Raw genomic sequence first — 23,342 nt, forward strand, 5'->3', positions numbered from 1 at the left:
CATCTTGACAACTATCATTACTTCTGTTTAAACAATGGAAATTCCAGGTTGGAATATCAACAATACGAGATTGCTACACACAGTAAAATGGCACATTGAATTGCAGACAGGCACAGCAAAAAATGGTTACACATTTAGCATTCTGGTCAGAACTGCTAGAGATGGTGGTCTTATGATGTGTGTGTGAGGTGGTCTTGATTGTGTGAATGAATGTGTGGGTGTTTCCTTTTCTGAAGAAGGCTTTGGCTGAAAACTAAATGACTAACAGTGTTTTCATTGTGTCTGTCTGCAACTCAACATGTCATCTTTACTGTGAATAGCAATCTTTCCTTTTATTGTTGATTATTTCTGTTCAGATTTTTTTCTTGGCTATCCATCCCATTTATTCAGGCCTTCATCTAGTGGCCCTTTCTTTTATAGCAGTTGCAAATGTCACTTTTCCTTGACTCCTTAACAAATTTTCCATTGCATCTTTATTTTGCTTCCTTGTATTTACCATTAATGCATCTGTTGGTGTTTTTTCACTTTTTGCATTCTTCATTAAATTCCCTTCAAACACACACACCTGGACTGTTAATGCATTAAGCGTTCTCTCTTAATCCTGTCTTATTAAAAACCAACTTGACTGAAAGGCTTCGAACTCACTTGGCAGAATATACAAGGTTTTGCAAACCAAAATGAGATCTGACAAAATATTTACATTTTTAGGAGCAAATCTATTTTTCACCTTGCTCCATGAGAATTCAGTTGTGCTATATTGGTTGAAATATCTTCATCCATAGGCATCCCATGTACCACTAGCTGTTTGCTTTTCCATTACCACTGATTCATTTCATAAAAAATACCACCTGTTATCGTACACTTTGCGTAACTGTTTGCCTTACAAAACAAATCCAACTGTTCTTTGTGCTTTTTGACTTGTTTTTGTGTAGCACCTTCTTCAAGTGGCTGGAGCTTCAGCAATGTCTTGCCAGTTACATCTAAAACACTTTCATGATAATCCAATAAGTCATTTACTTTCCTTTTCCCACTTGGTCAATCAAGTTCCTTACTTAGTAATTTTAGGGCAGTGTAATTTCAAGTACCCATGTCTGCAGATTTTTGTCTAAATATACACTACAAGATCAAAAGTTATTTTCTGAATGCAAATCTTTTAACCTAAAACTCAGCTGTTAGTGTTTCTAATCTCAAAACTCAAGTGACTGTGCTCTAAACTCATTTGACTACACTGTAACCTCAACTTGCTACTGTATTTGCAAGCATGCTTGATTTTTTTCCTTTTTAATTGCAATAAATACAGTTCAGAAGAAGATTCACCAACAAGAGTTTATCAAAACTAGACACATAAACTGTTAAATTTAATGGTTTGCAAATTAACCGTAATTAGCAGTTTGTAGTTTTACACTGAAAATTTATTCTCAGTCACACATTGTCCTAGAAAAAATATAAATGGATATGTTTTTCTTATCAGTAACTGCTACTGACCTTCCTTGATATATAATTAAATACAAATACATTTACAAAGTAACAGTTATGTAACTTCTTTATGTCCTCCACAAGTTATTTAGCTGCGGTTTGCATTGATGATATTTACAATAAACATTGCCTGTAATAACCCTTTTCTGCAGAAGAAAAATAACCAGAATAGTGTTTAAATACATACTAGTTCAGTTATAAGGGTATGGCTAAAAGAAATAAATCACACCATTTATAAGTTGCTGACAGCTCCATTACGCTGTGAATAGTCCTATGATGGGATTGCGAATTTTTTAAAAAAATGTTTTTATATTGTGTTACTGTTGGTAAACTTTATCAGAGTGTTATAATTACAAACAATATCCTTAATGTTAGCACATGACCTTGCTGTTCACACCGATAACCTCGCTGTTTGTTCCCCTCCCCCTGATCAACCAAACAACCTACCCTTAACATTGGTGTGCTGCAGAAATCTTGAACACATTCTGAGTTCAAATGTAATAAATTTCCTTGAAACAGAAACGCTTCTGTTCACGAATCAGTATAGATTTAGAAAGCATCACTCATGCTAAACTCAGCTTGCCCTTTTCACACGTGGTATCCTACAAATCATGATTGGAGAAAAATAGACTTATTCCTTATTCCCAGATTTCCAGAAAGTGTTTGACACAGCACCCCACTGCAGACTGTTGACAAAGGTCAGAGCATATGGATTATGTCCCCAATATATGAGTGGCTTGAAGACTTCTTAGATAATAGATGCCAGAATGTTGCCCTTGACAGCGAGTGTTCACCAGAGACAAAGGTAGCGCCAGGAGTGCCATAAGGAAGTACCGTAGAAACACTGTTATTTTCTTTGTACGTAAATGATTTGACACAGTGAACAGCAATTTACAGCTGTTTGCTGATGACATTGTGTTGTATGGGAAGGTGTCATTATTGAGTGACTGTAGGAGGATACAATGTGACTTAGACATAATTTCTGTTCAGTCTGATGAATGAAAGCTTGCTCTAAATGTAGAAAAATGTAAGGTAATAAGGATGGGTAGGAAAAACAGTCCTGCAACATTCAAATACAGCATCAGTAATATGTTGCTTGACACAGTCACTTTGATTAAATATCTAGACTTAACACTGGAAAGCAATATGAAATGGAATGACCGTATCAAGTTGGTAGTAGGGAAGGTGACTGCTCGAATTTGTTTTAGTGGAAGACTTTTGGGGAAGTTTAGCTCATCTATAAAGGCGATTGCATACAGAATGTTAGTGTCACCCATTCTTGTGTACTGCTCAAGTGTTTCAGATCTCCAACAGCTCAAAATAAAGGAATACATTAAAGCATTTCAGAAGTGTGCTTCTAGATTTGCTACCAGAATGTTTGATCAGCACAGAAGTATTACAGAGATGCTTCATGAACTCAAATCAGAATCTCTGGAGGTAAAATGACATCCTTTTCATGAGGCACTGTATGGAAATTTAGAGAACCGGCAGATCAATTCTACTGCTGCCAAAGTACACTTTGTGTAAGGACCACAAAGATAAGGTGTAAGAAATTTGGGCTCATACAGAGGCTTACAGACAGCTGCTTTTCCATCACTCTATTTGTGAGCACAACAGGGAGGGAAATGACTAATAGTGGTATGTTGTCCCCTCTGCCATGCACTATACAGTGGCTTCTGGAGTATATATGTACATATAAATGTAGATGTAGTAAGACAGGTGGACTTGCTCAGAGTACAGCTTGTGGTGCTGAGATCAATGTAAAGTTATATGCTCAGTATATGAGAATGAATGTTTACAACAAAATAAACAACTAGAACAGTCTGGGTATGAAGTTAGGTTCACCAACGAAAAGCTACATGATATTCTTCTTCAGAGGTGCTAATACTCAGTTGAAGAGGCCATGAAAAAATGAACTGTTCTTGAACAGCATTTAGTTTTGAAAATTTTGAAGGAAAATTTACATTAGTATTAAAATACTGAGGTCTCTCATGAACTGTAGGTTTATGTCACTGCTAATGTTTTACCCATTCTTTTAAAGTTTCTCCTTAACTCTAGTTAAATGAGTAGTATCTGTACATTATAAGACAAATAGATTACAATTCATTGGTAAAAGGTATTTGTCTACCAAGTTGAACAGGCATGTGTGGAAAATTAGACTGATAACATGACAGTAAGCAGTGGCCTTCTTGCCTTTTTGACAGATGTGCCAGTGGCAATTGGTTGTTGTTATGTATGGAACAACAAACAAAATATAAGAGTCAATCTAGCATGTCACTGAGGAGAAAAGTTCCAGTCATTATCCAGCAGCAACATTCTGCGAGTGTGCTTCAGTGGGACATTTGTGCTTTGAACCATGGAATATTCATAAATAACACTTTCATTATCATGGAAAATGCAGAATGGAATACAACATTATTATGAGAAGGATAGTTGCTACCCACCATATAGTGGAGAAGCTGCAGATAGGTACAACAGAAAGGCTGTCAGAAAGTGAACCTTTGTCAAAAATAGACAACACACATAATCACTCAGGCAAACACAACTCACACACACATGACCACAATCTATGGCAGCTCAAGCCAGACTGCACAATGAGAGAGGCAACTGTGTGGGGATAAAGTTGAGGGTGTGCTGGGAGGGGGGGGGGGGGGGGGGTAGCATGCTAGGGATGTGGTATGGTAAAGTACTTTAAGTGCTGCTAGTGGGAGCATGCAGGGATGAGATGGAGAGAGGAGAGGGTGGGGCAGTTGGGAGGTTAGATAAAGGGCAGGTAGGAGAGGATGGGAAGAAGAAGGGGATAGCAGAAAAGTGAGAAGCAAAAAGACTGGGTGCATGGGTGGAACAGAGGGCTGCATAGTGCTGGATGGGAGAAGGGAAGGGGCTAGATGAGTAAGGATAATGGCTAACAAAAACCAGAAGTCTTATGGGAACACAGTATATATTGCATGGAGAGTTCCCACCTGCACAGTTCAGAAAATGAAAGATCCAAGTGGCACAGGCTGTGAAGCAGTCATTGAAATGAAGAATGTTGTGTTGGACAGAATGCTCAGCAAAAGGGTGATCCAGTTGTTTCTTGGCCACAGTTTGTCAGGGACCATTCTTGTGGATAGATGGCTTGTTAGGTGTCAAGTCCAGTAGAATGCAGCTTAACTTGTAGATCATACAACTAGTTTCACAGGTAGCTCTGCTTTCGATGGGATAAGTGATGATTGTGACCGGACTGGAGTAGGTGGTGGTGAGAGAATGTATGGGACAGGTCTCCAATCTAGGTCTATTGCAGGGATATGAGCCAGCTGGGGGTTGGGAGCAGGGGTTATGTAGGGATGGATGAGTATATTGTTCAGGTTTGGTGGACAATGGAATGCCGCTGTGGGAGGGGCATAAGGATTGTGGATAGGACATTTCTCATTTCAAAGCACAATGAGAGTAGTTGAAACCCTGGGGAGAATGTAATTCAGTTGCTTCAGTCCTGGATGGTACTGAATCATGAGGGGAATGCTCCTCTGTGGCCAGATCATGGGACCTTGGGAGGTGGTGGGTGACTGGAAGGATAAGGCATGGGAGACTTATTTTTATACAAGGTTGGGAGGGTAATTATGGTCTGTAAGGGCCTCAGTGAGGCCCTAAGTGTATTTTATGAGGGACTGTTCAGCACTATATATATATGCGATGGCCATGAGTGGCTAGGCTGTACGGAAGAGACCTCTTGGTATGAAATGTATGGCAGCTGTCGAATTGGAGTGGAGGTATTACTAGTGGTTGGTGGGTTCGATATGGACAGAAACACTGACGTAGCCATCTTTGAGGTGGAGGTCAACATTGAAGAAAGTGGCATGTTGGTTTGTGTAGGACCAAGTGAAGCGAATGGGGGAGACAATGTTGAGGTTCTGGAGGAATGTGGATAGTGTGTCCTCACCCTCAATCCACATCATGAAGATGTGAACAATGAATCTGAAGCAGATGAGGGGTTTTGGGATTCTGTGTGTTTAGGAAAGATTCCTCTAAGTGGCCCATAAATAAGTTGGCAGAGGATGGTGCCATGTGGGTGTCTATAGCCCTACCCCAGATATGTTTGTAGATGATGTGTTCAAAGGAGAAGTAATTGTGAGTTAGGATATAGTTGTTCATTGTGACTAGGAAGTAGGTTGTTGGTTTGGTTCAAATGGTGCAAATGGCTCTGAGCACTATGGGACTCAACTGCTGAGGTCATTAGTCCCCTAGAACTTAGAACTAGTTAAACCTAACTAACCTAAGGACATCACAAACATCCATGCCCGAGGCAGGATTCGAACCTGCGACCGTAGCGGTCTTGCGGTTCCAGACTGCAGCGCCTTTAACCGCACGGCCACTTCGGCTGGCTGTTGGTTTGGAACCTGTTGGGTATTGGGAAAGGTAGTGTTCAGTGGTGGTAAGGCCATGGGCATTAGCGATGTTAGTGTAAAGGGAAGTAGCATCAGTAGTGATGAGCAGGGCACTGTGTGGTAAAGGAACAGGAACAGTGGAAGAAATGGTTTGTATCTTTTATATAGGAGGGTAGGTTGCAGGTAATAGGCTGAAGGTGTTGGTCTATGAGAGCAGAGATTATCTCCGTTGGGACTCAGTATCCGCCCAAAAGGGGGCTTCCTGGATGGTTGGTTATATGGAGTTTAGGAAGCATGTAGAAGGTAGGAGTGCGGCAAGCGATAGGGGTGAAAAGAGAGATGGACTTTGGGAAGAGGTTTTGGGATAGGACTGGAGATCCTGCTAGATTTCTGGAATGGGGTCAGTGTGGCAGGGTTTATAGGTGGATGAATCTGGCAGCTGGCAGAGTTGTTCTGCCAGGTAATCCTTGCAGTTCAAGACAGCTGTGGTGAAGCCTTCATCAGCAGGTAGGATTATAAGGTTGGGATCAGTTTTTAGATAGTCGATTGCAGTTCTTTCTGCAGATGTAAAGTTAGTTTGCATGATGAGGGATTTGGGGAATCATGTTGAGGCAAGGGACAAGGTTAAGAAATTCTGGAATGTTAACAGGAGTTATGATTTGGGGGCAGTGGGGGTGGATCAGGTTTGCATGGAGGAGTGAATGGAGCCAGGCAAGGTTCAACATTGGTCTTTGGTTGAGTCTGATTGATAGGGTTATTTGCAAAACTGTGTTACCTCTGTAGCTACCGAGATAAGAAGAGATGATTTTTAACAAGATCTACATGATTGAATTTGGTAATTGGGCAAAAGGTGAGACCTTTGGAAAGGAGTGATACTTCTGTGAAGCTAAGGCTTTTGGAGGAAAGGTTCATAACAGTGTTTTGGGTCTGTTTAGGTTCTGGATTCCAGTTTAGTGGTGGGAGGGAGTTTTGGAGGGTGGTGTAAATGTAGTAGGTCTGCAAGACAGGGTTAGTTAACTATGAGGACCCGAGGGGAAAGTTTGGATGTTGTTGTAGAGGTAGTGGACAGTGATATTCCAAGACGGGAGTAGGAAGTGAGCATGGTGGAGAGTTTTTTAGGGTGACATTGTGCATTTTGCTCTAGTTACTGGAGGGCAAGAATTGTAATGTGTGTTATGGGACCCAGGAATTTGGGATTGCATAGAATTAGATTTTTACAGCTGGAGAGAAGGTACTGCTAGGAGCTTTGGGCTTGATTGATAAGATTTTGCAGGACTATGTTGGTGAGCGCTATAGATTGACAGAATCTGAACAGATGGAGGTCATTGTGGAAGGAAGGGTGGAAGCCAGAGATGGATGAATCAACATAGTCCTGCAAAACCCAATCAGTCAAGCCCAAACCGCCCAACAATACCTTCTCTCCATCCATTAAATTCTCCTGCTATGCAATCCAGAATTCTTGTATCCCGCAACAAACACTGAAACTCTTGCTCTCCAGGAACTAGAGTAACATGCACAATGCCACCCCATAAAACTCTCCACCCTCCACCCCTAACATGCTATCTCTCCCCTCCACACGCCAGCCTCTTCCTTACCACCACTTGGTTGCCTCTTGCATCATGCGATGATGCTCGCAGTCTGGCTTCAGCTTCAACTGCAAGAGGATGCAGTCATGTGTGTGTGATTTATGTTTGCTTGAGTGTGTGTGTGTGTGTATGTTGTCTATTTTCAACAAAGGCCTTGTTGGCTGAAAGTTCACTTTCTCATAGTCTTTTCGTTGTGCCTATCTGCAACTCAGCTTCTCCACAATATGGTGAGTAGCAGCTAAGCTTTTCATAATACTTCACCCACAGCGATAATTGAAATGCCACTGGCTATAATCACCCCATCAGTCACCCACATTGTTAACAGTGATAAGGAACCCATACATTCCACTAGCAAATCAACCACTCCTGCGACGAGGACTAGAAGCCACAAATTGCAGCTATGACAGAAACTCCAATTTCAATGATTTTGGTTCTTATCAATGCTCTTTCCACCTCACAATCAATGGGGCTGTTTCTATAATTTAGTTCAGACAGTTCCAAGTACCATTAAGTGCCATCTCTGAGCAGCATTGGATTGTAATTAAAATGCAGGAATGCTATTGTTCAAGCTGCTCTGTCCCTCCCTCTCCCACTGCCAGTCCAACCATGGTGGTTAAGGGTTCACCTGGTTTTCTGTAATCACATCAGATAATGGCTGGTATTAACTTGGTATAGAAGATATTTTTCTCTTTGCTCTTTTCAACTGAGTGAACTTGTGTTCTGTCTTTTAGGACCTTAGTGTTGACAAGAAGTTAGACTTTTATTTTTCCTCTTTAAAACAAAGAACAACATATTCTTAGTGATTATGGGTATTCCACAAATGAGACTGGAACTGTGAATGAAGCTGATGCACAGCACAATCACCCAGTGAAGGAGAAAATGTTGGACCTCTCTGCCATATGTCTAATGACCTCACTGTTGACACAGTATTAGAATTTTTCCTTTCTTTCAGCGTCTACCAAATGTTCCTCTTTTTAGATGAAGTATCACCACTTGACATCTATTTAAAATAAAAATCAGTAGAGGAAGGATCAAGGCATCAGCATCCTTAATTTGAGTAACAGGCAGTGTATCAGTTTCTCTGATCAATGCATATTTACCAAGTTATCCTTGTCAAAACACTGCAGGTGACTAGAGTCTGAAAGCGGTTAAATATAACTCACAATCTGATGATACAGGATGAAAAGTCACCTGCCTGATGTAAAGAATGTCGAATGACTTTTAACACACTTAACTGTCTGTCCTTCATGTAACAAGATGTAGAGAAAAATTGAAAAAGTGAGGCCTCAGTATGGACTTCACACTGTGTGAGTAAAAGAAGAGTAGGGTACTGCCCACCCGCTGCAGTGTAGTGCTACCACATACACACTGGAGGATTCCCTTGGAGCAAAAGCAGAGGAATTTTATGTGGCCAAGTTTTGACCCAAAAAAAATTAGTTTAAGCTGAAATTAATTAATTTCTTTGTTCATCTCATATAGATGACAAATACAGGTTATTTAGAAACTAATGAAAGAAATTACATAGTATGTTTACTGTTACAGCACTGTTAAGGCATTTTGAGGAAAATTGTTGGGGGCATGTTTTGTGAAATTCAGGAATTTCATCTTTGTGAAATTATTTTGTAGCTCTGTTCTTGAGTTATCTAAAACTGTATATGGAATGTTACATCTGCAGTCTAATAGGTTACAGATATTTGTAAAGTAGACTTCTCTGATCTTTAGCAAAAGATAGATTAGTATGGCACTGTGTGTTTTGTTTCTCATCATATAGCCCCATCGCATCAGTGTTCGTTCAGTCACACCAAATCGCCGTACTTCACGGGATGCAGCATGTACAATGGTCATAGGGAAAGATGTACCTCTTGGTCCAACTAGTGTGCGTGCAAGCCGTGTCACCAGTTCATCAGCTGTCATCTCTTGGCTACCAAGCAACAGTAATTATCAACATGTTGTATGTGTCAACAATGTGGAGGTTCGCACAGTAAAACCTGGAGTTTACCGGCACACAATTACTGGTGAGTAAGTTTAATGTACCATGGATATAGACCTGTTTGTGAACAAGATTACTGGAATTCTTGTTCATAATGTGGACTTCCTATCATATAATTATAATTAATTATCATGTTCTGTGAAGTTATACTTATAATCAATTTATATGTTCTGTAAAATAAGTTATAATGCTTTTTGCAATTCTTCTCATTATCAGCTTCAACTATTTTCCAGAAAAGACAGCTAATTTGCAAACCAATATACATCTTTGACCTGAATTGTGTTGCCTTTTCTTTCATCACCATTACATAAAGAATACAGTCTGTTTTTTTTTTTTTTTTAATATATTTTCTTTATTAAAGTTACACCACTCAATGGAGCTAATTATAAATTTCAATCAATGCTTCCCAAGAAAACCAACAACAATTAACAGATAATTGTTGTTGTTGTTGTGGTTGTGTTATCGGTCCAGAGACTGGTTGGGTTAATGCAGCTGTCCATGCTACTCTATCCTCTGCAAGCTCCTTCATCCCCAAGTACCTACTGCAACATACATCCTTCTGAATCTGCTTAGTGTATTCATCTCTTGGTCTCCCTCTATGATTTTTACCTTCCACCCTTCCCTCCAACACTAAACTGATGATCCCTTGTTGCCTCAGAAAGTGTATTACTAACTGATTCATTCTTCTAGTCAATTTGTGCCACAACTTAATCTTATCCTCAATTTTATTCAGGACCTCCTCATTAGTTAAGCGATATATCGATCTAATCTTCAGCATTCTTCTGTAGCACCACATTTCAAAAGTTCCTATTCTCTTCTTGTTTAAACTATTTATCATCCATGTTTCACTTTCATACATGGCAACACTCCATACAAATATTTTCAGAAAAGTCTTCCTGACACTTAAATCTGTATTCGATGTCAACAAATTTCTCTTCTTCAGAAACGCTTCCCTTGCCATTGCCAGTCTTCATTTTATATCCTCTCTACTTTGACCATCATCAGATATTTGGCTCCTCAACTGGCAAAACTCATCTACTACTTTAAGTGTCTCGTTTCCTAATCTGATTCCCTCACCATCACCTGATTTTATTTGAATAGATTCCATTATCCTCATTTTGCTTTTGTTGATGTTCATCTTATATCGTTTCAAGACACTGTCTGTTCCATTGAACTGCTCTAATAGGTCTTATACTGTCTCTGACAGAATTACTATGTCATCGGCAAACCTCAAAGTTTTTATTTCTTCATCATGGATTTTAATTCCTACTCAAAATTTTTCTTTTGTTTCCTTTACTGCTTGCTCAATATACAGACTGAATAACATCAGCAATAGGCTACAGCCTTGTCTCACTCCCTTTCCAACCACTGCTTCCCTTTCATGCCCCTTGACTCTTCTAACCACCATTTGGTTTCTGTACAAATTGTAAATTACCTTTTGCTCCCTGTATTTTACCACCGCCACCTTCAGAATTTGAAAGAGAGTATTCCATTCAACATTGTCAAAAGTTTTCTCTAGGTCTACAAATGCTAGAAATGTAGTGAGTTAATCTATTTTCTAAGATAAGTCATAGGATCAGTATTTCCTCACGTGTTCCAACATTTCTATGTAATCCAAACTGATCTTCTCTGAGATTGGCTGTTACCAGTTTTTCCATTTATCTCTAAAGAATTCGTGTTAGTATTTTGCAGCCGTGACTTATTAAACTGATAGTTCAGTAATTTTCACACCTGTCAACACCTGCTTTCTTTGGGATTGGAGTTATTATATTCTTCTTGTTATCTGAGGGTATTTCGCTTGTATCATACATCTTGCTCACCAGGTGGTAGAGTTTTGTCAGGGCTGACTCTCCCGAGGCTGTCAGTAGTTCTTATGGAATGTTGTCTACTCCCGGGGCCTTGTTTTGACTTAAGTCTTTCAGTGCTCTGTCAAACTCTTCATGTGGAATCATATCACACATTTCATCTACATCTACGTCCTCTTCCATTTCCATAATATTTCCCTCAAGTACATCGCCCTTGTATAGACCCTCTATATACTCCTTTCACCTTTCTGCTTTCCCTTCTTTGCTTAGAACTGGTTTTCCATCTGAGCTCTTGATATTCATACAAGTGGTTCTCTTTTGTCCAAAGATCTCTTTCACTTTCCTGTAGGCAGTATATATCTTACCCTTACTGATATGTGACTCTACATCCTTACATTTGACCTCTAGTCATCCCTGCTTAGCCAATTTGCACTTCCTGTTGATCTCATTTTTGAGATACTTGTATTTCTTTTTGCCTGCTTCATTTACTAAATTTTTATATTTTCGCCTTTCATCAATTAAATTCAATATCTCTTCTGTTACCCAAGGATTTCTACTAGCCCTTGTCTTTATACATACTTGATCCTTTGCTGCCTTCACTATTTCATCTCTCTTCTAATGTATTTTTTACCCCCATTCTTGTTACCCCTAATGCTCTCTTTGAAACTCTCTACAACCTCTGGTTCTTACAGTTGATCCAGGTTCCATCTACTTAAATTCCCAACTTTTTGCAGTTTCTTCAGTTTTAATCTACAGTTCATAATGAACAGATTGTGGTCAGATGCCACATCTGCCCCTGGAAATGTCTTACAATTTAAAACCTGGTTCCTAAATCTCTGTCTTACCATTATATATTCTGTCTGAAACCTTCCAGTGTCTCCAGACTTCTTCCACATATACAACCTTCTTTCACAATTCTTGTACCAAATGTTGGCTATGATTAAGTTTTGCTCTGTGCAAAATTCTAATAGGCAGCTTTCTCTTTTATTCCTTACCCTCATTCCATATTCACCCTGTCCTTTTCCTTCTAATCCTTTTCCTACTATCGAATTCCAGTCCCCCATGATTATTAAATTTTTGTTTCCCTCTAAATAATTTCTTTTATCTCCTCATACATTTCTTCAATCTTTTCATCATCTGTGGAGCTAGTTGGCATATAAACATGTACTACTGTGGTAGGCATGGGCTTTGTTCTATCTTGGCTACAATAATGTGTTCACAATGCTGTTTGTAGTAGATTACCAGCACTCCTTTTTTTTATTCATTTTTAAACCTACTCCTGCATTACCCCTATTTGATTTTGTATTCATAGCCCTGTATTCTCCTGACCAGAAGTCCTGTTCCTCCTGCCACTGAACTTCACAATTCCCACTATATCTAACTTTAACCTATCCATTTTCCTTTTTCATTTTCGAACGTACCTGCTTGATTAAGGGATCTGATATTCCATGCTTCGAGCCGTAGAACACATTTTGTTTTTTCTAATAATGATGTTCTCTTTAGTAGTCCCTGCACAGATATCTGAATGGGGCAGTTTTTTACCTCCAGAATATTTACCCAAGAGGACACCATCATCATTTAACCAGACAGTAAAGCTGCATGCCCTCAGGAAGATTTACGGCTGTAGTTTCCCCTTGCTTTCAGCCGTTCGCACTACCAGCACGACAAGGCCGTTTTGGTTAATGTTATAAGGCCAGATCAGTCAATCAACCAGACTGTTGACCCTGCAACTACTGAAAAGGCTGCTGCCCCTCTTCAGGAACCACATGTTTGTCTGGTCTCTGGACGGATACTCCCATCCCCCCCCCTCCCCCACAATTGTGGTTGCACCTACAATATGGCTATCTGTACTGCTGAGGCACGCAGGCCTCCCCCCACCAAAAGCAAGGTCCATGTTTCATTGGGGGGGGAATAGATAAACAGATAATTATAGATTAAAAAAACATTGACATGGTGTAGTCGAGCTACGAGCTAGACCTTTTAACATGCACTACAGCAGTTATTTTGTGATATGCAGCAGAAAAACCCCTGTTGGCCATGGCTCTACTCACCTCACATGAAGTACTATTACTGCTACTACTACTACTACTACTACTACTACTACTACTAATAATAATAATAATAATAATAATTAATAACAATAATAAACAGAATCAAACTTTTATACATAGACCGTTAAAGGAATAGCAGAAGTAGACATTACCCATGATTCCGATAGTGGCAGGAGTATGAATGCTAACACAACAATTTCATGACGAAGGATCCTTGAAGGTATAGACAGCAGGTTCTTTGATTCTCCTACCTATGGTAGCAACATTGTTTTACTATTCATATCTTCAAGTTTTTTGTAATGCAGAAGGTACGGGTATACTTTTGAAAGCTTTTCTTCCAAGTACATATCTGATTGTCTATAAACAGTTACATCTGTCCAAAAGCCCAAAAGTATTTACGTCCAAATATGGAAAAGTATTCTTGTTTCACTGGGCAGTTATTTTTGTGATTTAAAATAATATTGAATAGTCACTCAAAATAGGACCCAACTCTTCTAAATTTTGTCTTTGATTTATTGATAGTAAATGCTCTAAAACAGAAGTATTCGCTCACTGTATGATATTTGATTTCACCAGAAACTAGAAAATCATTCTTCATTTCACTTCACTGCAAGAGTTTAATCACTGAATGTACAGGGTGTTAAAAAAGAAGTGTCACATATTCCTATAGGAGGTAGACTCACAAAAACCTTTGACCATTTTTGCTGCCTCTTTGTATATATTCAAAATTCCCTGACAGTGTTATGTGGTTTTGGGCTGACACACTTGAGTAATATTATGAGGTGGGTCACATACCTGTTTTACATACAATCTGCTTTGTAAACTGATTGCATTTTCATAGTATTCTACCAATGGACACTGTTGAGAATATGTGATTGTCCCACTTCATATCCCTACAAATTGTTATGCCCTGGCATTTGTAGAGTTGACCAATTCCAAATGTCACTCATGGATGCTATAGTCATTGGACACAACATATTTTTCATTTCATGAACTGTGCAGTTTTACACTTCTGAACTTTTGAAGTGATTTGCCAGTATTTGTACCACTTTCAAATCCTATCAGTATCTGACTGAATATTTGTTTGGCTTTTTTCAGACTGTACTTCAGTCAGTCAGAGTGTCTGCAGAGAATTTACTGGCACAAGTATAATCAGAGATGTATAAAATTAACAGTTTAAATGAGAAATGTAGCTACTTGTTAAGTATAGGCCTACAGAATTGTTCCATAAGACAAATGAGATGATTGAACTGAAGTAGCAGAAAATGATGGTTACAATTGCAGTTGAAGCGTTTCATGCCTCAAAAAGATAACTTTATAAAATTCTGCATTGTGAAATACAGGGGTTGCCCAGAAAGTAATGCACCACATTTTTTTTTTCTTCAACAATTCTTTATTGAACATAACAAGAATTACAAACATAAAAGAATGATGTTTTATCTACACACCCTATTTTTCCATGTAATCTCCTTTCTGTTCTAGTGGCCTTGCACCAGTGCAAAACAAGGGCATATATGCCCTGTCGCTACCAATCGTTGACCTGGTGGTCGAGCCAATGCTTCACTGTGTGAACTTCCTTTGCTGATTGACAGATGCAGTGCCAATTGCTGAGTCACAATGCATCTGTCCTCATGATTGACAACATCAGTTCACTGCAACATGTCAGGTGTGACAGCCACAGATGGGCTCCCTGATGGCTGCAAATTGTGGAGCTCCACCGAACTGCCTTCTGATGACCTCACCCTCTGTGCCCAGTGACTAATTGTACTATTGTCGACAGCAGATGCTCCACAGACTTTGCACAAGCATTTGTGAATATTCCCCACAGTTTCTTTCTCTGCTGTGAGAAATTCAGTGACAGCTCATTGCTCGTAATACGCAACACCTACAGGTGCCATTTTGAACACAGCTACACTATGTGTCTTAAGTGATGGAAACTTGGCGCTCTCACTCAGGAGACTTCAAATTATACATACATAACGTTTTGGAAAAAATGCAGTGCATTTCTTTCTGGACAACCCTCATATCTATACTCTCTCATCAAAAGTATGTGGACACCAATTAGTGGACATTAATATAGGGCATGTGCAACTTTCATCTGCAACTGGTGCTAGGTTCTGGGATATGCATTTAGTAATATACATTAGTCACTTCATTGCTGACAGCATATTCTTTGATATCCTCATAACATAATTTTCTTCCTCTAAGGTGATTGCTACCTGCAAGTATCATTTCTCGAACTTCCTGTTTGTGTGCTACATTTTTACTGGCAAATTTTGTTGATTATGATGTAAGTTTTCTCTGTGTAGCTGTACTGCTTTCATTGAGGCTTTTAATTTCATCCCTGAATAGAACTCATTTGGAACTGTTCCTTTTCCTCCTGCACTCTCATTTTCCAGTATTCCTTTGGCCAAATTCATGTTAAATTACTTCTTTAAAATATATTTTAATGTTTTAGCACTGGACTTATTGTTATTCACCTTCTTGCTTCCCAACAGAATGTTATTCAGTCTGGATTACAATAACTTAATTTTGTACACTGTTTTAAATATTCTTTGTGCATGATCAAACCAATCTTGTGACACAGAACACATTCTGGTGATGGAAAGATGAAGATTTTATGCAGGGAGATTGCCAAACTGTCATGTCCAGTAGCCAATGCTACTGCATCATCCATCCAGATCTTTCTGTCACATGAAATTTTATTGGTGCCCAGTGATAACATCGTTTTGACTTAATTCCTGGCACATATCCACTATAGCAACATCATTTTCCAGTCTCATAATATGAGCCTAAGTCAATTATTATCCACAATTTAGTTACATTTTGTTTATTTTGGTAGTACTGTTGTTTTACGTTGATGACACATGCTTTGTTACTCACACAGTTGCATAAACAAACATAACAAAAAACCATTTGGATTACTATGGTAACAAAGGGAACAACTTCTTAGACAGTATTGTTACTGGTGATGAAATATGGATCCATCATTATGAGCCAGCGAGTAAACAGCAGATTATGGAATGGAAACATCCAAATTCACCTTGCAAGAAAAGTTCAAGACCCAGCTGTCCTCAGGAAAACTGATGTTTACGGTTTTTTTGGGATGCACAAGGTCCAGTACTGAAACGTTACGGGGAAAGGATCACAACAATAAACAGTGTATGTTACAGTGAGATGCTTACTGCCAGGCTTAAGCTTGCAATTTGAAGCAAACGTCGAGAATTGCTGTCAAAAGGTGCTATGTTGTGGCGCAACAATGTCCGTCCGCATACTGCTACCCACACTGCTGAAAAACTCCAGAAACTCAAATTTGAAGTACTGGATCATGCTCCACATAGTCCTGATCTTGCCCCTTCTGACTATCACTTGTTTGGTCCACTCAAACAGGCATTAAAGGGTCATCAATTTGCCTAGGTTGAAACAGAAAGCTTTTGCAACGATGGACCAAGTGTGTTGAAACGCGAGGAGACTATGTCGGAAAATGATGTTCTTGTAAGTTTCCTATTTGCTAACAACAAAGTTTTATAACTACTTTGCAGATAATAATTGACTTACGCTCATATGTTAATGATCCCTTTTATTATATACTTGACCTGTAGCTTCTTCTTCACATATTGGTATCTTAATCCTGCTTCATCTTTATTAACTAGCACATTTAGCTAAGCAGTCTGTGTGACACTACTCAGGAGCATGTTTTCTTCAAGTGATTTGTGCCAAATACTATGTATTCTCTTAATCAATTAGTGTCTTGTATTTGGACACACACATCCAAAATATTCGGCAACATCCTCTCCCATGATATGTTTTCCGTAAGTGTAAAGTGTAAGATAATCACTGCATCCAGTTTTTAGCATTGTTTGAATTATTGGCAAGCAGAAATGAAAGTTACCCACTCTGAAAGTATCAGTATTTTCAATTTAGTTACATCTATGTGTGTGTGTGTGTGTGTGTGTGTGTGTGTGTATTAATAAACTTTGAAACTTGTCTGTCACATTTTGTTATAGCTTCTCTGGAGGTTCATTTTGAACAAAGGTTGGTGTTTGTTGTTCACTGATGGCACTGCCATACAGTACTTTCATTGTTTTCAAATAAATGTTTTGTTTCAAAAACAGCATTTCATGTTTTTCAACATGGCAGTAGATGTGCGTGATCCATAAAGTTGTCATGAAGTGCACCAGTTGTAGTCAATTTCGATGGTAACTCAGTGTTATAGAAGAGTAAAAGATGAGATTATGGCCAAAGAAATTTATCAGATTGAAAAAATCACTGACGAAGAAAATTGAGCTCTCAGAGCATCATAGTAACAACTATAACAAAATCATTGCCATCATACACTACTGGCCATTAAAATTGCTACACCATGAAGATTATGTGCTACAGACGCAAAATTTAACCAACAGGAAGAAGATGCTGTGGTATGCAAATGATTAGCTTTTCAGAGCATTCACACAAGGTCGGTGCTGGTAGCAACACCTACAACATGGTGACATGAGGAACGTTTCCAACCAATTTCTCATACACAAACAGCAGTTGACCGGCGTTGCCTGGTGAAAAGTTGTTGTGATGCCTCGTGTAAGGAGGAGAAATGCATACCATCACATTTCTGACTTTGATAAAGGTCGGATTATAGCCTTTCGCAACTGTGGTTTATCGTATCGCGACATTGCTGCTCGCGTTGGTCGAGACCCAATGACTGTTAGCAGAATATGGAATCAGTGGGATCAGAAGGGTAATACGGAATGCCATGCTGGATCCCAACCACCTCATATCACTAGCAGTTGAGATGACAGGCATCTTATCTGCATGGCCGTAACGGATTGTGCAACCACATCTCAATCCCTGAGTCAACAGATGGGGACATTTGAAAGACAACAACCATCTGTATGAACAGTTCGACGATGTTTGCAGCAGCATGGACTATCAGCTCGGAGATCATGTCTGTGGTTACCCTTGACGCTGCATCACAGACAGGAGCACCTGCGATGGTGTACTTAACGATGAACTTGGGTGCACGAATGGCAAAACGTTATTTTTTCGGATGAATCCAGGTTCTGTTTACTGCATCATGATGGTCGTATCCGTGTTTGGTGAGATTACGTTGAACGCACATTGGAAGCGTGTATTTGTCATTGCCATACTGGCGTGTCACCAGGCATGATGGTATTGGGTGCCATTGGTTACATGTCTCGGTCACCTCTTTTTCGCATTGACAGCACTTTGAACAGTGGACGTTACATTTCATATGTGTTGCAACCCGTGGCTCTACCCTTCATTCGATCCCTGCGAAACCCTACATTTCAGCAGGATAATGCAGGACCACATGTTGCAGGTCCTGTACGGGCCTTTCTGGATACAGAAAATGTTCGACTGCTGCCCTGTGCAGCACATTCTCCAGATCTCTCACCAATTGAAAACATCTGGTCAATGCTGGCCGAGCAACTGGCTCGTCACAATACGCCAGTCACTACTCTTGACAAACTGTGGTATCATGTTGAAACCGCATGGGCAGCTGTACCTCTACACGTCATCCAAGCTCTGTTTGACTCAATGCCCATGTGTATCAAGGCCGTTATTACGGCCAGAGGTGGTTGTTCTGGGTAGTGATTTCTCAGGATCTATGCACCCAAGTTGCGTGAAAATGTAATCACATGTCAGTTCTAGTATAATATATTTGTCCAGTGAATACCCGTTTATCATCTGCATTTCTTCTTGGTGTAGCCATTTTAATGGCCAGCAGTGTATATAGTGAGCTGATGAAGCCAGAAGAAAGCGTGCAAAATTATAATTCCAATCTCGCCTAATGGATCAAAGCTAATGCAAAAGCAAGGAAATGTCTAAGTCTATTGCTTGAAATCAAGCCTTTACTTAGTGTTGGATATTGCAAGATTGCTAAAGAAATTAAATGATTGTATGGCATTTATAGGTCGGGATATCCCTTTTCGGGGTTCGGCCGCCGTTTTGCAAGCCTTTTTAGTCGACGCTACTTTGGCAACTTGCGTGTCAGAGATGATAGAAATGATGATGAATGACATATACACCCAGTCCCTTGCATGGTAGGTGGTAATGCTACCACTGTGCTACAGAGGCGGACATTGCTAAATAGATTTGAGATAATGAATATTTTGTCAATAAGGGACAGAATGTTGAGGGCTGTAACTGTTGATCAATACAAATAAAACAGTTTTTGCATCAGTCACTTGTTTATTGTGCAGCTAAGTATTTCAGTGGTTCACACCATAATCTTCAGGTGGATAATTGTTTTTTCACATGGTTGGTATTGTGAAGATTACAGAAGTCTTTTCACAGAAAAACACTTGTCAGCTTTGATGCAGGTTTTAAAAACATTGTGTGGGGCTCCCCACACACATGGACACAAGGCAATATAGTAAAACGAATGAGTTGCAAAACAACAGTGCAAAACAACAGTGTTTAAATTATGAACTGAGAACAGCAAGTTATGTTGACAGAAGTGTAGTTACTGCAGTGACAGTGAAAATGAAGATTAACAAACAACAATGAAGCCACAAACTTCATCTGAAACAGATGCATTTAAAACATCTCATTATAAAAGAAATTAAGTTAGAAAATGCTTTTCATATGGGAAAGTAGGTCACTTATCAAAATGATGCTAAATGGGTTGTTGTGTTTTATATGTAAGAAAAAGGGCCATCGATCAAATGAATGTATTGGCACAGGCAACTAGTGTTGTAGTCTCATGAATACTTCATAAACTGAGCAAAAAATTTCAATAGGTAGAGTCAGTAATTTTTCTGTAGATATAAATACACTTGGCTGCGATGAGTGGTATATTGACAGTGATGCGACACACCACGTAACAAGTCAGTATGAATGATACACTATGTATGAACCATTTGAATCTCCAAGGAAGGTGGATAGTGCCAAGAATGGTGTGCAGATTGAAGAATTTGTTACAGGTCAAATTGATGTTCAGATTTTCAATCGATAGAAATGGGCAGACGGATATTTTGAAGATGTTTGCTTGTATCCTGGTGGATCCTGTAACTTATTTTCTGTTAAGAAAGTTGTGCAAAAAGGAATAAATGACATAATTCGAAATTATGGAAAAATTGTTAATATTTTTCAAATACAGTATTCAGTTGCCATTGCTACATCTGTTGGCAAAAATGAGGTTATTTTCTAGCTGTGAAGGTTGTTAATCAAGAAACGTCTTGTGTTTTTGCAGACACTGATAACACATTATAGTGATGGCAGAAAAAATTGGTCATAAAAATAAATGATTTATGCAGCAGTTTTCGAAAGATTGTGATATACAGACAAAAATTGATAGTATCGCTTCTGAGGAATGCATCTACAGTAAACATCATCAGCTGGCATTTGGTGAAAGAGTGCAGAAACCCATTACACCTGGATAATTAGTTTATGCAGATGTTTGTAGACCAGTGGAAAAATGCTTTGCAGGTTCATCAATACTTTGCTTTTTTTAAGAATGGTTTTTGCAGTTATAGGGTAACAAAACTATTGCAACACAAAAAAGAAAAACAAAAGAAATTTATCACTGTTCATTACTGTGAAAGAATTACATGCAGGCAGTGACAAGGAGTTCTCTAATATGTTGTTGTGGTCTTCAGTCCTGAGACTGGTTTGATGCAGCTCTCCATGCTACTCTATCCTGTGCTAGTTTCTTCATCTCCCAGTACATACTGCAACCTACATCCTTCTGAATCTGCTGAGTGTATTGATCTCTTGGTCTCCCTCTACGATTTTTACCCTCCACACTGCCCTCCAATACTAAATTTGTGATCCCTTGAAGCCTCAAAACATGTCCTACCAACCGATCCCTTCTTCTAGTCAAGTTGTGCCACAAACTTCTCTTCTCCCCAATCCTATTCAATACCTCCTCATTAGTTACGTGATCTACCCACCTTATCTTCAGCATTCTTCTGTAGCACCACATTTCGAAAGCTTCTATTCTCTTCTTGTCCAAACTGGTTATCGTCCCTGTTTCACTTCCATACATGGCTACACTCCATACAAATACTTTCAGAAACGACTTCCTGATACTTAAATCTATACTCGATGTTAACAAATTTCTCTTCTTCAGAAACAATTTCCTTGCCATTGCCAGTCTACATTTTATATCCTCTCTACTTCGACCATCATCGGTTATTTTACTCCCTAAATAGCAAAACTCCTTTACTACTTTAAGTGTCTCATTTCCTAATCTAATCCCCTCAGCATCACCCGATTTAATTTGACTACATTCCATTATCCTCGTTTTGCTTTTGTTGATGTTCATCTTATATCCTCCTTTCAAGACACTGTCCATTCCGTTCAACTGCTCTTCCAAGTCCTTTGTCCAAGTCCTTTGCTGTCTCTGACAGAGTTACAATGTCATTGATGATCCTCAAAGTTTTTACTTCTTCTCCATGAATTTTAATACCTACTCCAAATTTTTCTTTTGTTTCCTTTACTGCTTGCTCGATATACAGATTGAATAACATCAGGGAGAGGCTACAACCCTGTCTCACTCCTTTCCCAACCACTGCTTCCCTTTCATGCCCCTCGACTCTTATAACTGCCATCTGGTTTCTGTACAAATTGTAAATAGCCTTTCACTCCCTGTATTTTACCCCTGTTCTCTAATAAAAATGCACATAAGTCTGCTGACTCAATTGGACTGAAACGTTCAGTTACTGCATCATACACTCATCAGCAGAATGGAGTTGATGAGCTGGAAAATTGAATCCTTCGTGAGATGGCACATTCTTGGCTCTGCTCTGTTGAATGCCTACCAGAAGCATTGTGGGATGAGGCTGTTCTGGCTACAACATACTTCGAATTGAACTGGTCCCATGAAAATTAAATTTCCAACTTAAATATTTCTGGAGAAAGAAGGTCATTTTGATAAGTTGGTAATATTTGAAATGGAATGCTTTGCTTGGATTTCTACACAAAAATGGAAAAAGTTTGATGCTAAATCCTAAAAGTGAAATGTGATTGGCTATGATGGTTGTGGATACTATGTTTATTTTCCTGAAAAAAGTTGTACGAGTATGTGCATATGAAGAGATGTAAAATTCAGCTGCAAACAATTATAGAAACTACTTACTCAAGAGACTAAAAGTGTTGATATATATAGATGTAGCTGAAAATGTTACAGAAAGTGAACATGAAAATTTTGAATTTGGAGAGGATAGTCAGTGGGATTGTATGAAACAAAATGTAGCAATAAGTGACAAAAGGATCGCGACCAGTTGTATGACATTTAGAGCAAGTTGAGAGAAACTTGGCAGCAAGAATGAAGACAAAGAAAGCGACAATTTATGTGAATCGCAAAATTTGAAGAAACCATTGTCTTACAGTGAAGATTCGGCCCATCAACCAAGAATGATGCTTCTTTGCAAGACACCAAGGAACTGTAAAGAAGTAGTGTAGTCAGAAAATCCTGAAGAGTGGAAGAAAGCAATGGAGGAATAAATGAATGCTCTGGAAACAAGTAAAGGAAAGAAACTTCTTTACAAAACTAAAACAAACAAGGTCATAGAAAATCAGTTAGTCTTTACTATAAAATTTGTTGCAAATAATGAACTGGCTCAAGATTGATGGAAAAAGTACATATTCAATGTTTTGGAATATATTGTGTTGACATGTTTAGTCTTCTTACAAATTTAAGATGATGAGAGCTCTGTTGAGCATTGCAAGTCAACATGGTTTAAGACAATTTGATGTGATGACAGCATTTCTGATTGGTATTTTGAAGAAGGGACTATATATGTGTCAAGCAGAGGGATTTTATGATGGTAAAAGAAGTGTATGTAATTTACTAAATGGTCTATACAGTTCAAAGCAAGATTCAAAGTGGTGGGTATGAATGTGTTGTTAAATTTACTACAGAAAATAATTTGCAGAAGAGCTGTTCAGACCCATGTGTGTTCTATGGTGAAAACCTGGTACGGCTGTTTTATGTTGGTGATGGATTGGCTGTGGGCTCCATTGATGCAACAGCTATGTTTATCAAGCATTGGGTAAATGTTTTCAGATCACTGTAGAAAAGATTGATTCCTTCTTGGGATTATGAATCAAGG

General features: G+C 39.0%; 1 protein-coding gene across 1 annotated transcript in view; it reads left to right on the forward strand.

The window, feature by feature from the left end:
* LOC126204133 (RIMS-binding protein 2-like) overlaps nucleotides 1-23,342 on the forward strand; it is a 1,140,279-nt gene that overhangs the window by 918,375 nt on the left and 198,562 nt on the right. Inside the window, exon 14 of the mRNA XM_049938546.1 lies at nucleotides 9,198-9,441. Coding sequence (XP_049794503.1) covers nucleotides 9,198-9,441 — 244 coding nt within the window. The remainder of the gene's footprint in view (nucleotides 1-9,197; nucleotides 9,442-23,342) is intronic.

This window comes from Schistocerca nitens, chromosome 9, assembly GCF_023898315.1.
Source record: "Schistocerca nitens isolate TAMUIC-IGC-003100 chromosome 9, iqSchNite1.1, whole genome shotgun sequence".
In the NCBI taxonomy this organism is placed as follows: domain Eukaryota; kingdom Metazoa; phylum Arthropoda; class Insecta; order Orthoptera; family Acrididae; genus Schistocerca; species Schistocerca nitens.